General features: G+C 38.5%; 1 protein-coding gene across 1 annotated transcript; it reads left to right on the top strand.

Annotated features, from left to right (window-relative positions):
• Nucleotides 1-716: 716 nt before the first annotated feature.
• On the top strand, nucleotides 717-17,996 carry BST1 (bone marrow stromal cell antigen 1). The gene is made up of 9 exons (XM_072406881.1): nucleotides 717-1,032; nucleotides 7,976-8,157; nucleotides 8,413-8,542; nucleotides 11,636-11,771; nucleotides 12,614-12,630; nucleotides 13,424-13,500; nucleotides 14,927-15,019; nucleotides 16,261-16,347; nucleotides 17,370-17,996. The coding sequence occupies exons 2-9, from the start codon at nucleotides 7,985-7,987 to the stop codon at nucleotides 17,512-17,514; spliced, it is 858 nt and encodes a 285-aa protein (XP_072262982.1). The 5' UTR covers nucleotides 717-1,032; nucleotides 7,976-7,984; the 3' UTR covers nucleotides 17,515-17,996.
• Nucleotides 17,997-19,221: the final 1,225 nt, after the last annotated feature.

The raw sequence follows: 19,221 nt of genomic DNA, 5'->3' as shown, positions 1-19,221 counted from the left end.
ATAAAGCTGCCATTGCAAGTACTGGCAGCAATGTTGGACTGTGCAAGTGCAGTACATTGCTCCATTCTTACCTTTCTGTGTGCCAAGAGTAATTGTAATTTCAGGTAAAGCTTGACAGGGAAAACATAAATAAATCTCACAATACATGGTGACTGCATGGTGAAGGAAGACCAGTATGCAAAGCAGCATGGAAGGTCACTTCCATAGCATCAGCATTGTGTGCCATAGAGGAAGGAGAGGATATCTTTAAAAGGTAAACACTTATTTAATCATATGAAAGAAAAACAATTTTATTTGAAATGGGATGCTTACTTTATATAAATGCAAAATGAACTTTACGGGGGCATAATTATAAATGTTTTAACCCTGGATGCACCCAACTTTTATAATGGTATTTAACCCCTTCAGGACCAAACAAACATTTAACACATCCCAGTTCAAAGAAGATACATGTGGCAAGGTTTCCTAAACAGATAAATAAATCACAGGACTTAAGAGATCAGAACCAAACATTTCTCGTTTTGCATAGATATAGGCCCTGAGTTATTAAAGTTTTCTAAGGCTGGAGAGAATACACTTTCATCAGTGAAGCTGATTCTGGTGGTACAGAACCTAATACACAAGCAACAATATTCTTCTACAAGCATTAGACATATTAATGCTGTCAGAAATGTTTAAACCATATTTTGTTTGTAAATAGCAACCTCTGATACGTGTTGTCCTGAAAGTATACAACCATACTCAGCTAAATGTGTATTCCAAATCCACGCGAATACAAATTGTTTTTTTTTTTGTGTCTGTCATTTATTGAAGAAAACTATATAAAAATCAATACAGCTGATATGTAAATGTAACACCCATTTGAGTGTGATTCGTGAGACAAGCTTGAAAGGATCAAGGTGCAATGATAGTGGAAAAAATTCTTGATGTTAAAAAGTCACTATTAACTGCTGGGAAGCTGCGTGGAGGTATGTCAGTCTAGTGAAGATCAACTGCTTAGAGCTGCAGGAAAGTTTCCCTAAAAATCCAGTGGTAAGTGTCACTTTTATAGAAGAAATTTTTTGGAGTTCTCCTTACAGACATGTCACATGGAGTGGTTTTATGCTGTTATGGGTACAGAAGCTCAGTGTTGAATGACAGTTTGGCCTAATCATAACACATCAGAAGTTTGAATGCTAACTTCAGTTTTTTGATAAAAGTGTAGATTATGCAGTCTATCACAATCTAACTGTTCATAGCCATTCATACCCATGCAACAGGTACATCAAAACCACCCCATACCAGCCTCCAGCTCTCCACCCCTATCTCTCATGAGAGCCACAACAGACATTGCAAAGCCAAGGAAAGTCCTAGGGAAAACCGGGAGAACCTCCCTTATTCTGCTAGGCTGCATCTGAAGTCAACGGAGTACATTCAACAGAGAAAAGAGAACATTTGTGCTGTGGGTTATTTCATCTTGGGTTTAGATATTGCACTTTGTCTTACATACTACTTATCTCAATCTCCGTGTTGCAAATGACCCCTGCATTATGCACATACACACATCCAATGGTTCTCGTCCGATAATTGGCTCAGGGCCGATATCGGACGAGAATCTTGCGTGTGTACAGCGCCCGTAGTGCATCATCCGAACGACCACCCTGGCAGATCCACGGATGATGGACGATGAACGATCGTAATGGAAGTGAAGGGTAGAGCGCACAGCAGGGTTGCGCTCTGTTGTCTTCTCCCTCCCCTCTCCATAGAGCAGAACGGTGCTGTATGTACAAGACTCGTTCATGCATCTTGCAGTCGTTAGTCGTTGGAAAGGATCGTGAAAGAGCCTTTCCAATGACAATGATTGCACGTGTGTATGCAGACTAGGTCCTGGCCCCTGCACTCTGTATTTCATACTTCAGACCTCCGAACCCTTCATTAATCCTGGCTCCTGCATTGTGTGTTACATGAACCTGTGAACTCTTTGTTACTTACTCCTGACCTCTGCATTTTGCATTGCATATTACCGAACTCTTCATTACGTACCACTGACCCCTAAACTCTGTTAATTACTAATGACTCTTTAACTCTTCAAACTTTCTTACTTTTAAAAAAAAGGTCTTACTAGTTTATCCCCTCCTACACCAGACTAAAACCATAACAACCTCTCCAGGGTTGCTTACCCCTGTCTAACAGTTTTTACCCTAATCCAGAGATGTTTTCAAATTGGGCAATGTAATGTCACAACAATAATGTATAATTTTCAGTATACAGTATAAACATGTAAAGGTTCAGGGAGTGCATGATGTAATAATGTAATTGAAAGCAAAGCTAATGTCACTATCATGATACCAGCTATCACTGTATTTAGATTGTTGGTTAGAGCAGTGAGGGGTTAAAACCAATGTCAGGTTTTTATTGCTGTCTCCATCCCTGTTAGGGAGATTAAAGCTAGATACACACCTCAGAGGATTATCGCTCCACATGAACAATCCTGCTCATCCCAGCTGAGATGTGACAAGTGTACAGAGGTCATCCGACATTGTTCATGATTCCGTCAGGACAGATCTTTGAACGACCAGTTTCGGGGAGGAAAGCACAGCCCGGTGCCCCACTGCTCATCCTCCCCTCTCTATGGAACAGAATGGGCGCTGTATATACAGTGTTAGTTCCTTCATCAGTCACTCTCTGTCACTGGAAACTATCATGACAGTCTCTCTGATTGTCCTGATGTTAATCAATATAACAGGGGATGAAATGACCGTAAATCCCAATTTTTGAGTAGCTCAGAAACAGTAAATTGTTCAATGAGAATGATTTCTGTGTCAACTTTGAAGGTCCCCTTTATTTTGAAAGGATATCCTTTTGCTTCCTATTTACATGACAGGAAATAAATAGTTACATAGTTAGGTTGAAAAAAAAAAGTTCAACAACTAGGGAAATAAACATATCCCAGATATAAAACCCTATAAGACATAGTTAACCCAGAGGAAGGCAAAAAAACCTGCAACAATTTACTCCAACAGGGGAAAAAAATCCCTGGATCAACAATCTCTGTTATCTTTACTTTAAAACTTTAATACCCAGTTATATTCTGTGCTTCTAGAAAAATATCCAGCTTTTTCTGAAAGTATTTATAGTATTTGCTAAAACTGCTTCCTGAGGGAGCCGATTCCACATTTTCACAGACATTACAGTGAAGAATCTCTTCCTTATCCGGAGCTTAAATTTCTTTTCCTTCAGACAGAAAGAGTGCCCTCTTGTCCTTTGTAATGACCCTAAAGTAAATAGAAATACAAAGGCAAAACAACAAACAAACAACAAAAAACACATTTTTTGGATAGATTTACTTGTCACTGTCAATAAAGTGTTTGAAACAAGCTCCTCTGATCTCCATTGTGGCCTACGAAACTCCTCACTTTCAAGATGGCAGTAAAAAAAGTGGTGATCACCTTAATAGTGGCAATTAGACCGCAAAGGTTGAAAAATTTTTACCACTTGGTAAATTACTCTATTGAAATAGTGGTGTCAGAAATAATGTATAATGTAAAATAATGTCTTACTTTAGTTGGAAAATGAAATTACATTATATCTGACTGGTAACACTAATAGCAATAATTTTATGACAGTAACTCTAATACAGGACTTTAAATGTATAAAAAAGATTAAAATAAAATTATTTTGTGAAATATACCCTCTGTGTAATGTATTGCTTGTACACATAACTGCTTTATATTTGGTAATTTAATTGTGCCATCAGTATCACAAAACAAATTAACAAACATGGTTATAAAAGGAGTGTCATTTCTCAAAGTACAGCATAAAAATTAAAGTGTTTGTAAGCCTCAACAATAACAAAAGAGAATCTTACAGGAGCAGTTTATGAGATTTAAACCAAGCGTGCTCATCTAGACAATTAATAAGTAACATACAAGAACACAAAGGAGCTCATGTCTCATTGGGATCATAAAATGGCTGTTAGAACAAAGATTCAGAATTAGATGAATGAGTGATGGTTTTAGATATGTATCCCATCCAGGAAATGAAACCTTCCTTGTGAAGGTGGATAATACTGAGTATTAGCCTCAGGACAAATAATAGGATTAGCGACATTCCTGAAGATTAACCTCACTTGAACTGCTGCCTCTTCCCCTCCACCCCTCTTCCCGAATGGTGGAGCGAACATTTTGACTAGCCTAAATAACAAGGGATTAAGTTCTAAACTTTACTTTTATCACAGTTAACTGTGTTCAGATAACTGATGGAAATTCACAAACAAAGATGCCAAAACCATTTTCTCAAGATTGTGTCAGCACGCTCTAGAGCGAAACAAAATCTAAAGCTCAGCTGCCATGCCAGACTAGGCCGGCAGTAGGAGGATGGGTGTTACACACGCCAGGATGTGGGTGACGCTCGTTCGGAAAATTCCGAGCCTAAGCTCCTAACTCAAAGCATACAATTCTGCAAGGTATCGGATATTACATAGTAGCACATTCAGTCTTTTAATCAGTTAGAGTAGTTGGGTCATCTACAAAGTTGTTGTGGAAATCTGAACAAAATATTTACATATTTTAATGCTAATATTTTATTTTCACATAGAGTAGGTCCCATTTTAGAGGACATTCCTTCACTTAATAGCACAGTTGGCTCAAAGGTTAGCACTCTTGCTTTTTGCAGTGCTAGGTTCCATGTTTGAATCTCAGCTAGGGCACTATGTGCATGGAGTTTGTATGTTCTGTTTGTGTGGGTTTCCTTCCACTGGAGGGTACTCCACTTTCCTTTCACATCCCAAGAACATGCAGTTAGGTTAATTGGCTTCACCACAAAATTGTCCTTGGACTGTGTAATGACATATGACTATGGTCGGATATTAGATTGTGAGCTCCTTTGAAGGACAGTTAGTGACATGACTATGGACTTTTGAAAGGGCTGTGTAAAATGTTGGCGCTTTATAAATACATGATAAAATTTAAACAAGTTGTGGGGAATTTGAATCTTAGAAATCTGTTAATTGAACAGATACCTCTCCCCCACCTCTTGACCAATTAGGAGGATGAATCTCCCCAGTGGGGAAGGACATCAGTAAAAGCCTGAAGTAGGCTTTATTTGCATCCTAATCTATCCAAAACTAAAAAAAAGGGTTTGGCTATGAATATAGGAAAGTCCTTTTTTAGCTTTTGCTTACCCCCTAAAGCTAGAGAACTTCCATCCCATCACTCCAAATATGGGCTTGATTTAATAAAGCTCTCCAAGGCTGGAGAGGATACTCTTTCATCAGTGAAGCTGGGTGATCCAGCAAACCTTAAATTGATCTGGTCCAGTATTCAAAACAATAGCAAATTAAGAAATCTATTCCACCTTTAATGTATCAACCATCTTCACTGATGAAAGTGTATCCTCTCCAGCCTTTGAGAGCTTTCAAAAATCAGGGCCTATATATTTACCAATCTTGGCCAGGACACTATCTGCATGGAGCCTGCGTGGGTTTCCTCACAGATTCCAAAAACATGCAGTTAGGTTAAGTAGTTTCCCCCAAAATTGTCCTTAGACTTGGTATCGACATATGACTATGATAGGGACATTAGATTGTAAGCTCCTTTGAGGGACAGCTAGTGACTTGTCTATGGACTTTGTAAAGCGCCGTGTCATTTGTTGGCGCTTTATAAATACTGTACTGTAATAATAATAGGTATTATCTTTGGAACTAAACTAAACAAAAACACCATAGTGTAGCTGTTCTACCTGTAGCTCTTCACCTATCCACACATCCCGATCTCCTATTTTTTTTTTAGTTTTCTGGTAACAAATTGAAAGCAGACAAGTCAGATTTTTTTTTCTTTCTATGTTCGTAATGCGGGGATGCACCTTCTATATAGGATAGGAAATTATTGCAAAAATCCATTGCTTTCACCTTTGTAATAAGAGGGTCTAAGAAGAACCTTCCCCTTACTTGGAGGAAATTGTCTCCCATTTTCTTTTGTCTTTTCAACTCCTTTCTACAGAAATCAGTCGAACCATATAAAATTGCTCCCACAGGAACAAGTCCTTGCTGCTAGCTTTAGGAAAAGCATGAGCATGCATTACTAATTTGCTAGGTTTGCTAGACTTGGTCCATTTGTGTTGAGCGTCTCTATTCAAATCAAAAGTTTAAACATGTTTAGGTTATGAATCAGGAGTCCTCAATTCCAGAAAGTAGGATCCAAGCCCAAAAAACTGTGGATGAGGACTTTAAATGAGCTTGCAAACTACAATGGTGCTTTTAGTGTTGTGAGGAGCACAACTAAAATTCTCTTTCAATCAAAGACTTGTTAATTGCATTCATTCGTTTATATAAAGTCTGTAATCATCATCAGTCTGTTGCAGATATCCACAATACTAATCAAGTTGATAATATTATTATAAAGCATTTATTATGTTATATAGCGTTAGCATATTACTTAGTGCCATGTCACTAACCATCCCTCAGAGAATCTCCAATCTTTCCCAACCATATTCTAATGTCCCTAAGTAAATCCAGGGCTTCATTATGAGGGAAACCAATTAACATACGGTATGTATAATTATGTATGCACAATTGTGTTCTTTTGCAACAGTGCAATTGTAATCATAATATTAAAGATATACATGATTGTTCATGGAATTGATATAAAACTGATTAAGCACAGTAATTGGAGATAATATCTAATATATATATATAATCCTAAATGCAAATTAGTTTCTGGAAATCTGCTGTCATAACTTATGATGCAAATATATATATTTGTTCCCATCTAGAAGCCTCTGTGCCTTTAATATAAAACCAGTTGGATCAGATTATTAACATTTTCAACTTAACGTGTTCTTTCTTGAAACTTTGCTGTGAGATACAAATTACATAAAATTACAGTGTTTATATAATTTCTAGTCTGTGTGCAGACAATGGCAGTCACTTGCATAACACAGTTTGCAAATCTTGATTATATATATATATATATAATATATATAAATAAATGTCGCTTATGAAAAAAATTGGGTATTTAAAAGTACCTGAGCTATGGTGGTGTACCCAAAATATGCATGAAGGAAGTCAAATGACTAGTTACTAGTATTACCCATTGTTTCTTTTGTTATGAGTTTTCCTATACTTGACTTACCAGGCCCTTGGTATGTACAGTATTATGTAGAGCTGGCAATCTTGCAAGAGAAAGATGTATGCTTCCTAATATCATACCAATTATCTGATCTGATCACTGGTGGGAGAATTTTCCATTGTGTTTGGTTCTAATATTGCAGTGTTTTCTTAAATTCATCTCAACCTCTATTCTCCAACAGGAATTTTACATTTTCTGGGGTAACATAAAATACTTTGTATTTTAAAGAACTCTAGAATTTAGGTGGCCACATATCCTCATTGGTGCACAGCAAGTATAATGACCTTATGACACCTCTGGTGTTCTGGTCTATATTTGTCTTTTAGGTTGCCAGTATAGAGCAGCCCTCCCCTGCACTGCAGCTACAAGATTTTCAGGATAAGATATTTTTATATGTGGAGTAATAATTCATTCTGAATGGCATGTAAATGGAAGTATTTTGGCTCAGTCTTCTGTTGGTGATAGTTGTGTGCAGCAAATTTTTGCACTTTCTGTGCCCTGATCTAAATAATGTATATACCATGCCTACCTGTCCATTTCCAAAGTTCTAATTTAGGAATGTTTATCACATACAGCCTAACACGATTCTACATTTTTTCTGCTATTATTATTATTATTATTATTAATAAGCAGGATTTATCTAGCGCCAACGTATTACGCAGCGGTGTGCATTAAATAGGGGTTTGAAATGACAGACGAATGCAGACAGTGACACAGTAGGTGAGGACCCTGCTGCCAAGAGCTTACAATCTAGAAGGTGGGGATCTTCACGTATATTGTAAATGTTTATGTATTGGTAATGTTATATGCAGTATCCTATGAAAGTACATTTTGTATTCTTATACTGTCCTATATTTCCTTGTTACCAGAAACGCAGAATGCAGATCCTTCATTGTATCCTGGGAACTCTGCTGTTGAGTATTTGCCATCTGGTTCAGCTGAATAAAGCAGCGGACAGAAAATGGCTGGGACCGGGTACTACCCCCAACCTGGAAGATATTGTTATTGGCCGATGTTATGATTACATTGCAACGGTAAATCCATCTGTGGGGTAAGTACTACCTGTTAAATACTGAAAAGGTAAAAAGCATGTATTCAGATTCTTTAAAGACATTTTTTAGCCTATTGGAAAAAAAACAGGCAGAAGTGTGCAAAACATAAATTGGATTGGCTAACAGTAGTAAATTACTGTGCTTACCATAGAGTAATGTTTATCAAATAAAACAATAAAAACAATATTTTTTTTAAAATCAGAATAATTATATTTGATATTAACTTAACTTATTAACCTAACTTGTTGTTACAGTGCTAGGAACTGCTCTGCTATATGGGCCGCTTTTAGAAGTGCCTTCCTCAGCAAGGACCCATGTTCTGTCTTTCCATCTGACTTTGAGCTCTTTATTAACTTGACACACCATGACATCCCTGCAAATAAGGTATGCATCATTATGGATCATGTACTGGTATCTCGAGTAGCAATGTAGAGATAACAAAGCACGTAATACCACATTCTGTGTTAGTTCCAAGTTTTCCAGCTTTCTGGAAAATCTGTGGAAATGGGCACTGGCTGAAGACAAGGGGGGTAGATTTCAGTTATACATGACTTTGCAAAAAGGTTTCAGTAAAGCAAGGGAAAAACTTTAATTTCCTGGCAGAGGTAATGAGAGAGCTGAGGATTCTCTCCATACTCCATTGTTACAGAGCAGAGATGCCAGGTGCTCAGTTGCCAAGGACTAACAATCTCACGTTAGAGGAAGAGAAGTGAGCCACATGGCGCTATATGAGTTAGGCATAGGTTCACTTTAAAGCAAACATACAGTCTGGTAGAACCTACAACTGAAAACTCTCTATTGCCCATAGTTACTACACCTAACTTTATCTGAATAATGCAATCTCTATAAAAAAGAATAACCTTCTATTTCACAGTTTAGTGGTGCTAGAATCGGTTATATCACGTAATAATTCTGTTCAGAGGGAGAAGGCTGTTCATGTGAGAATTAAAGCAAAGTGGTCTTGCTTTCATTTTTTTTGTCACTGCAGTATTCTTAGCTTGTCTGCACTGCATTTAGAATCTTATATTCTACTCAATGTGTATTAAAGAATCACTTTCCATACAGTGCCCCTGATTCTTTTTATATTCATAGGATCTCTTTTTTATTGCTACGGCACATTTTTTACATTGAAAAAATCCTGAGGCACATCACAAACCAAAAATGTTACAAAATGACACTCAGTAGCTTAATACAATATATATATAATGACAATATAGTTATCAATTTATTTATACTCACTCAGTGCGAAACCTGGGCCTGTTTAGAAGTCTTGGATCAGGGGTGCCCACACTTTTTTTGCTTGCAAGCTACTTTTAAAATGACCAAGTCAATATGATCTACCAACAATAAAAATGCTAAAAATATATTTTTGTATATACAGAGTACACTTTATTTTTAAAATCTATATTGTTTACCTTGCATAACAGCATGAACATATATGTCACAATACAATTCTTTATTTATTTATTTTTTACTTTAGTTCCACTTTAAAATGATCCTTTTGCAGATTAAAGTTCACTTTAAATATTAAAAACGAATGAACATGTGCAAAGTCCTGGCTCAAATAGTTTTATGTGTTATTAGCCCAATCATTCCACTAACTGTGCATACGTGTAACACAGGGCTTTAAAGAACAAACCTGGAGACTCCCACATTTATTTCAACAATTTAACATTTTTAACACAGCTAAAAAGCTGCTAAGCTTTAAAATATTAGAGTGCAACACATTTTGTGCAAACTGTCATATTTAGTAGGTTGTATGCACTCTTCATTCTTGTCTTTTAATGTAAATCTCTATTCCACTTAGTTATATTCTGGAATGGTGCATGGATTTTTCAGTACCCAGTAACATGGTATACCCAAATATTGAGTAAAAATGCTAGAAAAAAATGAGGCAGCTTTAAAGCCTTTGTGAAATATTTGTCAAGTGACTTGTAGCAGCCACTCTACAAAAAAGAAGTGTATATTTACATCCCCTGAGAGTTAGAATTATACCAACCACTAGAAATCAAGATACTGGATACAGGGAAAGAAACAAGTATATTCCTTCAATTTATAACAATATACATAAAAAGAAGTTCTAGCTAAGATGCAATTTGACTCGCCCAACCAGAGAGAGGGCAGAGAAAGAGAAAGCAGATAGAGAAAGAGAGAGAGAGAAAGAAAGAGCAGAGAGAGGAAAGTGAGGAGAGAGAGAGAGAGAGAGAGAGAGAGAACTGAGAAAGAGAAAGCAGCGAGAGAGAGAGAGCAGAGAAAGAGAAAGCAGCGAGAGAGAGAGAGAGAGCAGAGGAAGAGAAAGCAGCGAGAGAGAGAGAGAGAGAGAGCAGAGAAAGAGAAAGCAGCGTGAGAGAGAGAGAAAAAGCAGAGAAAGAGAAAGCAGAGAGAGAGAAAGCAGAGAGAATGAGCAAAGAGAGGAGAGAGAGCAGAGAGAGAGAGAGCAGAGAAAGAGAAAGCAGAGAGAGAGAGAGCGCAGAGAGAGAAAGAGAGAGGAAGCGCGGAGTGAGAACAGAAAGAGGGAGCAGAGAGAGAGAGGGAGCAGAGAAAAAGACAAAGGGAGCAGAAAGAGAGAGAGCGTATAGAAAGAGCAGAGGACAGAGAGAGAGAGAGGGAGCGCAGAGTGAGAGCAGAGAGAGCAGAGAGAGAGAGAGCCGAGAGAGCAGTCTCTGTATTCCTTTGTCACACTACGGGTTCTGTGCTATCACAAGCCCACACTTTTTTGGCACACAATTTTTTTAAATGACCAAGTCAAAATGATCTACCAACAATAAAAATGCCACAGAAGTGACTGGAGCTAATGAGACATTGAATTGCAGAACATTGCACAGACATTGCACTACACGGCTATAGGGACAGGAAAGGTACAGCTCACCTGTCATAGGAGAATGACGTGCTGCACAAGAAAAAGAACTGCTAACCAGCACTGCTCACCTCACACTGCCCTCCTGCCCTCTCTGCCTCCCTCCCCATGCCCCACTGTTACACACTTCTCACACAGAAAGACATCCCTAGCATTCCCATAGAGGTGCAGCCGACTGTTGTTTAATAGCAGTGAGGGGTAAGGCAGGGCAGAACTGAGCCAGGGCTCTGAGATCACTGACACTCCTAACCATGGTAATCCTCCCCTGACTTGGCTAGCTGAAGATCTTTCAGTAGTGTGCCATGGAACAGTGGTTGAAAATCACTGATCTAGAGCATTGGTCCCTAGTAATATACTGACTATTCAGATAGACTTCCTGCTGTCCTTGCTTTAGGTATTCTTTAAGTTAAGATCAGTGACAGCATTGTTATTACTGCCAGGTTAAGCAGAGGCGGTTCATATAAAAACATTGTGCTTGTGGTTAGGCAGGGGTGGAGTAATGAAGAATAACATTCTAGTTTATTAGTGGTTAGTTGAGGGCGGAGTTTTATATGCTGATATGATGCATTTTCATTTTATGTTTTGCATTTTAATGTATGATATTTCTTTATCTATTATAGTCACTTTTCTGGGAAAACAACAAAAGCTTGGTGAAGAAGTACACAGACACGACAAACCGATATATGGCCCTGGGTGACACGTTACCTGGGTGGATAGGAGACAACATGCAGTTCTGCGGATCAGTCATTGGAACAGGTGAGCTGCACTTTTCCCAACAAACTGTGGGGTAAAAAATAGTGCATTGCCTGTATTTATTATATATATTTCTGTATATTATCTGCCTTTTATGAAGCATATACTCTCTAAATTTTAGTGTAAGAACTGTATAGATCCAGTTTTAGTGAACTTCAAGTTTTAGACTTAGGATCAAGAACAATTCTAGCAAGTAAATTAAAATATCCAAAATAGTTTTAGCTAAAAAGTTACTTCCATTGGTGTCCTTCCAGTGTCCCCTTTGCTATATGTATGTATAAACTCCCCCAGCTTAAGCTACGTACACACTTCCAATGGCTCAGGGCCCTTATCGGACGAGAATCTGAAGTGTGTACAGCGAGCGTCGTTAGTCGTCCGAACTACTGTCCTGACAGATCCACGGACGATGAACGACGAATGATCGTAATGCAAGTTAAGGGGGAAAGCACGCAGCAGGGTGCCGCTCGGTCCCTCTCACCCTCCCCTCTGCATAGACCAGAACGATGCTGTATTTACAGCACTGGTTCATGCATCGTGGAGTTCTTAGTCGATGGAAAGGAACGTGAAAGATCCTTTCCAACGACTATAATTGCAAATGTGTATGCAGCTCGAGTGTTCCTATGTACTCCGAGCAGTTATATTTATTGATGAATCTTCTCTGCCTTGCATTCAATAGTCTGTGGCTGGCTAAAAAGAGATTAGGAAGTATAAAAGCACTGAATCGGAATCATTGTACCTATTGCCACAGACTTTCCCTCCTGGTACAAGGTTGTCACAAGCACAGGAAGTAAAACCTAGATAGAAGTAAAACTTGAGTATGGTTCAAACCTTTTCTTATATTCAAGACAAAAAAGAATTTGGGGTATAGATATACTTTAAGTTAGGGGTAATACCTGTGTGAGTAGAAGAAGGATAAATTATCAATGAATATAATTAAGTGTTGCATACCTGTCCTGTTACTGGGTTTACCTGTCCTTCCTGAATGTCTGGGATCATTAGGGAAAGTGTTAGGATTGATAGTGGTAGGAGATCAGTGAACATCAATCTGCTGATTTCCCTTCTGGGTTTAAAGGTGATAAACCCCCGATGGTCTAACTGGCTTGAATGGGTACACCCTATGATCAAACAGCTGCAACAGACTTCATTAGCCCATTTCTATGCATTCCCCTCAATTCCGTCCTCTCAGTAGTGCTTTATTGTCAAGTGGAGATGTTTGTTCCAAGGACCCTCACTTTGGAAAATTTCCACTCACTTCCTGTTGTATTTCTGTGACCTGAAACGGTAACAGGCTTGAAACTTCATTACGTCATTGTTGGCATTTTACAAGATTTCCCGTAGGATTAACAAATATTTTGCACCTATTAACCAGTTTTATTGTTACAGTTTACCCGTTGGCTTCCCTAGCCACACATACTCCCTCCTGCAGTCTTCCTCTGCTCTGTACTTGAGAGTATAGAGAAATATTTGGCATTCTCTCCACCCTTCCTTGTGACAGCAGTGATGATTAGTAGTTGGCTGCCCAAACATCCAGTTTGATTTCATGGGGCATAAGATGAGTACTAAGACTACAGAATAATGAACAACTATTGTTCTGATTGATTTCTTCTGGTATCCACCCTGCATATGTAATATGTGAATTATTTTTCAATTTGTAGTATGCTAAAAAGAGCTCTGGTGAAATTCAGATCCTGCTCAATGGATCCACACCAGGAGGTGCTTTCCCTGTGCCCAGGTATAAATGAATACCTTCATCAGTCATTTAGTGTGTGTACAAAGGTGTAGCTAACTTGTACTGAAATAGTTTTACTTATTATTTGCTTCAGGTTACTTTTGTAATCACAGTAACATGTATAGGGTAGACAAGCAAACTTAAAATAGATTCCCTGTGAAATAGCTCTTGACATTAGTGAACAGCATTATTTAAAGGACACATTTTGTGGAAAGTGCACTAAACCAGTGGTCGCCAACCAGTGGTCCGCGGCTCAGGCCAGTGTGCCCCCCAGTGGGGTCAGGGGGGTGCACAGTCCAGAGCCATGGCCCATGTCCCCCGTAAGGATCACAGGCTCAGGGTGGTGAGTGGGTTGTGTCCATGGACACAACACGCGCACTCTACCATCGCAGGTTCAGACCTGCCATGGGGGAGTGGGTGGGTTCTGGCATCATGATATCACTATGGGGGAAGTTTCTTCCCCTTTGAGCGATACATGGCTCCCTGGGCATGCATGGTCTGTAGCCCGTAAGTTTAGTGTTCCGTAGGTCCATAAAGATTGGCGACCACTGCAGTAAATCACCCCCTGAGCACTTTCACTTTGTAATACTAAGTCTGGGGGCCTGATTTATTAAAGCTCTCCAAGGCTGGAATGGATACACTTTCATTAGTGAAGCTGGGTGATCCAGAAAACCTGGAATAGATCTGGACCAGGACTGAAAACATTTGCTAGCAAATGATTTTTAAGAAATCCAATCCAGGTTTTCTGGATCACCCAGCTTCATTGATGAAAATGTATCTTCTCCAGCCTTGAATAGATTTATTAAATCAGACCCACGATTGGAAGTCATATGTGACTGCTGAATCTTCATTATACCACTGACAAGCATTTATCCTCAACAAAAATAGGAGAATTCTAATGCTATGCAGATATTACCAATGACATGCAAATTCCACTGATGTGCAGATTTTATGAACAATAAGCAGATATCAATGACATGCAGATAAATCCATCAACAAGCAGCTATTACCAATGGCAGGCAGTTATTAATAATGACAATCAGAGATCAATGACAGGCAGATGGAACCAGCAACAGGCAACTACTACCAATGACAGCCAGATATTAATAATGACAATTTTCTGACTTACCTATGACAATCAGGAATTCAGACTTAATGGTGGTATACTTGTTTCATAACAATGACTATAAATCCTGAAGCCAGAATCAGCCAAGTAACTAACATTTTTTTTAAAAAGTGATCAGTAATTGCAGTAATTGTTTTTCTAATACAGGCTTTCTTTATGTTTGAACTGATCTGCAGCAATTCCGGAATAGGTGATTCAGTTATCAGTACAATACAACCCTGTGACTGTTAGGTAGAATACTGTATGTCATACATAGAGATGATGTCATTAAAGTTTATGTAAAATAAATAATCTTGTTCTTAGTTTTTTATCAGACTTTGAAATTCCCAATTTTCAAAGAGACAAAGTAACAAAAATCAACATCTGGGTGGTGGATGAAATTGGTGGAGTTGATGTGTAAGTAACAAATTTTGCTTGGAAAAACTTTATTCTACTGAGTAATCAAAAATATATTAATTTGTAGCTATATTTATTTATATGAAGCCAAAGCCCAGATCTAGCTGTAATGTGTCCTTAATGTGATAGTGAGTGATGTTTTAGAGTGACCCATGACTAATCATGACTAATCAGCATATAGCAAGTTAAAGTAAGTGTGAATTCTTGGACCAGTGTTCCTCCAGATGTTCCTAGGGGTGCCTTGAACAATGAGCAGTTTGTGCCTTTCAGGTCAGTTTAGCTGACACCAATTGTCTTTTTGTACAGAGGTTGGAACTCGAGTTGCGCAACTTGGTGGAGCCTAATGAACGACTTGCAACTCAACTAGCAACTTCATTTCTCTGCTGACAGCTGAAGGGGAAGGCGAGGAAGGCACTGAGACTTCTGTAACACAGCCCCCCCCCCTTTAGCTGTCAGAGGAGAAAACTTAGAATGCAAGAAAGGTAGGGAGGAAGGCAATGAGTCTTCTGCAACACCGCCTTCCTCCTTCCACGGCTTTCTTCTCTGATCAGAGCTCTGTTTCTTTATGGGGACAAATTGGGGATAAATAAGTGACTTTACTTGGGACTCGACTTGGAGAAATTCTTGGTGACTTGAGACTTGACTTGGGACTTGGTGTCATTGACTTAAGACTCGACTTGGGCTTGAAGGGTGACAAATTAGTCCAACCTCTGGCTATGTGTAATGGTGTCATTCTTTCTACTGGCCAGCATTGTAAAAGACATTCACCTCATTTACCACCACACTAATATACTGGGACCTGTGGGCATAAAATTTATAGCAGGGGTTCCCTGAAGCAGCAGGTTTTAGGAATTCAGTCACTGGCCATAAACTGGGGGCATGCACATCACTCTTCTAGCCCTGTGCCACAGTATGGATAGCTGGACTGGGTAATCTGAGTTCTGAGGGTGCATGAGCCAGACATGCAAGCTGTTGTTGGGGTCCCTGCTGGCTGAGGAGTGTCTGGGCCCTCAGGCAGTGGCCTTTGAACTGCTATTTATTGTCACAGATAACAGGGAGGGGAGGGAAACAGAAAGGTTTAACTAGCAGATTGCAAATTATTTTATATTGCTACAAATAAGTAACAAACCCAATGCCATGATCTATACAATGCTTTATCACGTGACCTCAGATATTTACATCATTGATAAAAGTAAAAAGATTTTTATATGAATTTACAATCTGTTTGCTGTGTCTTTCAGAGACTCTTGTGGAAATAACAGCATAGCGATACTGGAGTCTCTCCTAACATCAAAACAATTTCCATACGAATGTGTCGACAATTACAGGCAAGTTATATTACCATACAATTCATACAATTATTATAATATATATAACAATTCTAACATGCATGTATGCATCATAATATGTATAGTATATGTGCGTGTGATATAGGATGGGGTGGAAGGAAGAAGATGATACAGAAAAGGCTGGCCATCTGGAAGACAAATTAAATGAGACAATATACTGTATATAATAATATTTTATTTAACAAGTGTTTCCTATCATCCAGGGTAAGGTAACATTTTGCTTGCCAAACAACTGTCAGATACAAGTGGTGGCCAATGCTTAAAATAAATATGTTTACCAAATAAAGTGGGCAGGATGAGATGTTATGTCCGTATCATTATGCGGTATGATTATGTCACATATTTGAAATTTTAAAGAAGGACCCTAATTCGATAGAGTTATAGCACACTTGTAAAGAAGTATCCACTACTCTTTTCAGCTGCACACTGATGAAAGGTTGCAGGGTCACTAAAAGTTCACTAAAGGTCAGATATTTAACTCTTTGTTGCCCATAGCAGATCCCTGGTGTACCAGGGTTTAGGTTTGCTGTACAAGGGCTGGCTCAGACCTGTGGCAGGAGCAAGCAATCCAAGGATCAGCTAGCAGCTGGCACCTTGAAAGTTACTCTGCGTTTGTGTTGCAGTGCTGGTTCTGGTGCAGTGCTGGAGACCCAATGTTTACAGATTTGACAGTAAACGGTCACTCACAGCCACCCCTATCCTTATTGGGCTTCCTTGAGGAGATGCTGCATATGTGCAGATGAATGATATCCTGGTGAGGCCTGTCAGGATGGCTGAATATTACAAACCAGGGAAAAGACCATGGGAATGTGTCACAGCTGTTGTGGAAAGCTAAATGGACATAGTTCTGCTTTAAAATGTAAGCCAAGTTAAAATAACTTTTACATTTGGAGGGGGGACTGATTACAGCTACTGTTTTTACTGCTCGTCCAGACTGACTGACCGCTTAATTAACCAAATGTTCTCTGGTATAGTAACGTTTCTCTTTTTCTTGCCCACAGACCGGTCAGGATCTTGCAATGTGTGGACTTCCCCCATCACGCAGATTGTACAACAAATCGAAGTGCATTTACCACATCATCATGGATGATAATGATGACTCTCACTTTTTTCACCTTGATTATTGTTCCATTACTAAACCATTAATAAATCTTCTTTGGATAATAATAAAGTTTCATTAACACATCTGTACATATTTACATTGGACATTTTTAGGTTGTGATGCTCTCTGAACTCTTTTACTAAAGATTTTAGTTGTGTGGTTGTCATTCTGAACCAATGGCTTTCTGGGTTATTGAGCGAACCAGACTTGATAATCAGGTGTTCGGGGCTTGGTGACTAAGAGTGTGTCCTCCTCCACCTCTCCTGGTGCTTTTTGGTCATTACTCCATCACTCATAGGGGGTAAACTCTGACATCAGGAAGCCAAGTCCTGCTCCATTACCAAGATGGCTGCCACAACAAGTCAATAGAACGGCTTCTCTGCATACGCAGAGAGCAGTAAAAGAGATAAAGCTCCGATCAATCTAGAATAGTGGGCGTATTTTCTTATTACTGTTGTGCCTTGCATGCTGATTGTCATAAATCTGTTTGTAAAATAAAATATTGTAGAGCTGTGGAACAATACAAGTGGCTATATTTTTTCTGAAAAGTATTGGTCAGACTGACTGCTGCAAAGGGAAGTTACATTTATTAGTATGCTTCTAGATCGATCTACAACATTTTGCTTGGGTTTGCTTATCTTTGATAAGATTTAGCCATTTTACTGGGCCCTCAGTACCGCTAACATAAATTCATTACTTTGAAAATTATGGGCTCTGCTTTTAATTCTGGAGACAGTGCCTGGAGAAATTAAAATACATCGTTCTGTATCCTTATTCTATGCTAACGGTGGCAGCTCAGATCAGTGCTGTAACAATACAGGAAGCCACCAGTGGGTGTATATGCATAAAAGACATAAGTCCATTGCTTTATTGCTGTGTATTACAAGTGCCAAATAATTTTTTGATATAGCATCCACTGTGTAAATAAAAAAGTATTTACTATTTAAATTATTAAATTGTTAATGGAAAGGTTAATTGGCCACTAACTTTCCATCCCCATGGTCAATAGCATAACAATAATAATAGGAGCCCATAGTGCTTTATTTGGGACCTGAGGGTGGGATGGGCACCTCATTAAGTAGACTGTTGATGCAAACTAGACTTTGAAGTCTTCAGTCTAGAAGATGCATAGGAAGAGTCTGTATTAGGTTTATGAGCATGTCACAATGTAAAATGCATATTAATAAAGGAGGTTTCCAAACATTTGTCAAGGCATCGTGGGCCAAAACAAATGCAAGGACCTAACAACAATAACTGTATAGATTTAAATATAAAACAATCTTTGACCTGAAAAAGCTCACTTTATATTCAGGTCACACCACTGGATGGCACTGCATCCTCATGTAAAAATGTGTAACAAATTATTGGCATCTGAAATAATATTGAATATTGTTACATATATTTACATGAGGACACAGCACCATCTACTGGTGGCCAAGACCATTTGAGAGCTAGTGAGCCATCATACCACAAAATACTTTAGCTGTAAAAATGACTGAGCTCATGTGATTTTTGTATATATTGTATGTATTACTGTTTTAAATGTTACCAGTGACAACTGCATTTTGTGCCTTAGGTTTATACTTAGGTATATAGATTTTCCTGTTTTTTTTTTCAGGTAAAATTTTTTTTTTATGTTTATATTTAGATTGATTTATATTCTAGTATATAGTGTAGTTTGCTCTAGCCTAAACCTAATTGTCCTATAAACAAAACATTTATATAAAAAATCTACATAAACATTTAAAGAT

The sequence above is a fragment of the Pyxicephalus adspersus genome, chromosome 3, assembly GCF_032062135.1.
Source record: "Pyxicephalus adspersus chromosome 3, UCB_Pads_2.0, whole genome shotgun sequence".
Lineage (NCBI taxonomy): Eukaryota > Metazoa > Chordata > Amphibia > Anura > Pyxicephalidae > Pyxicephalus > Pyxicephalus adspersus.
This window is presented reverse-complemented; position numbering and strand designations above follow the sequence as displayed.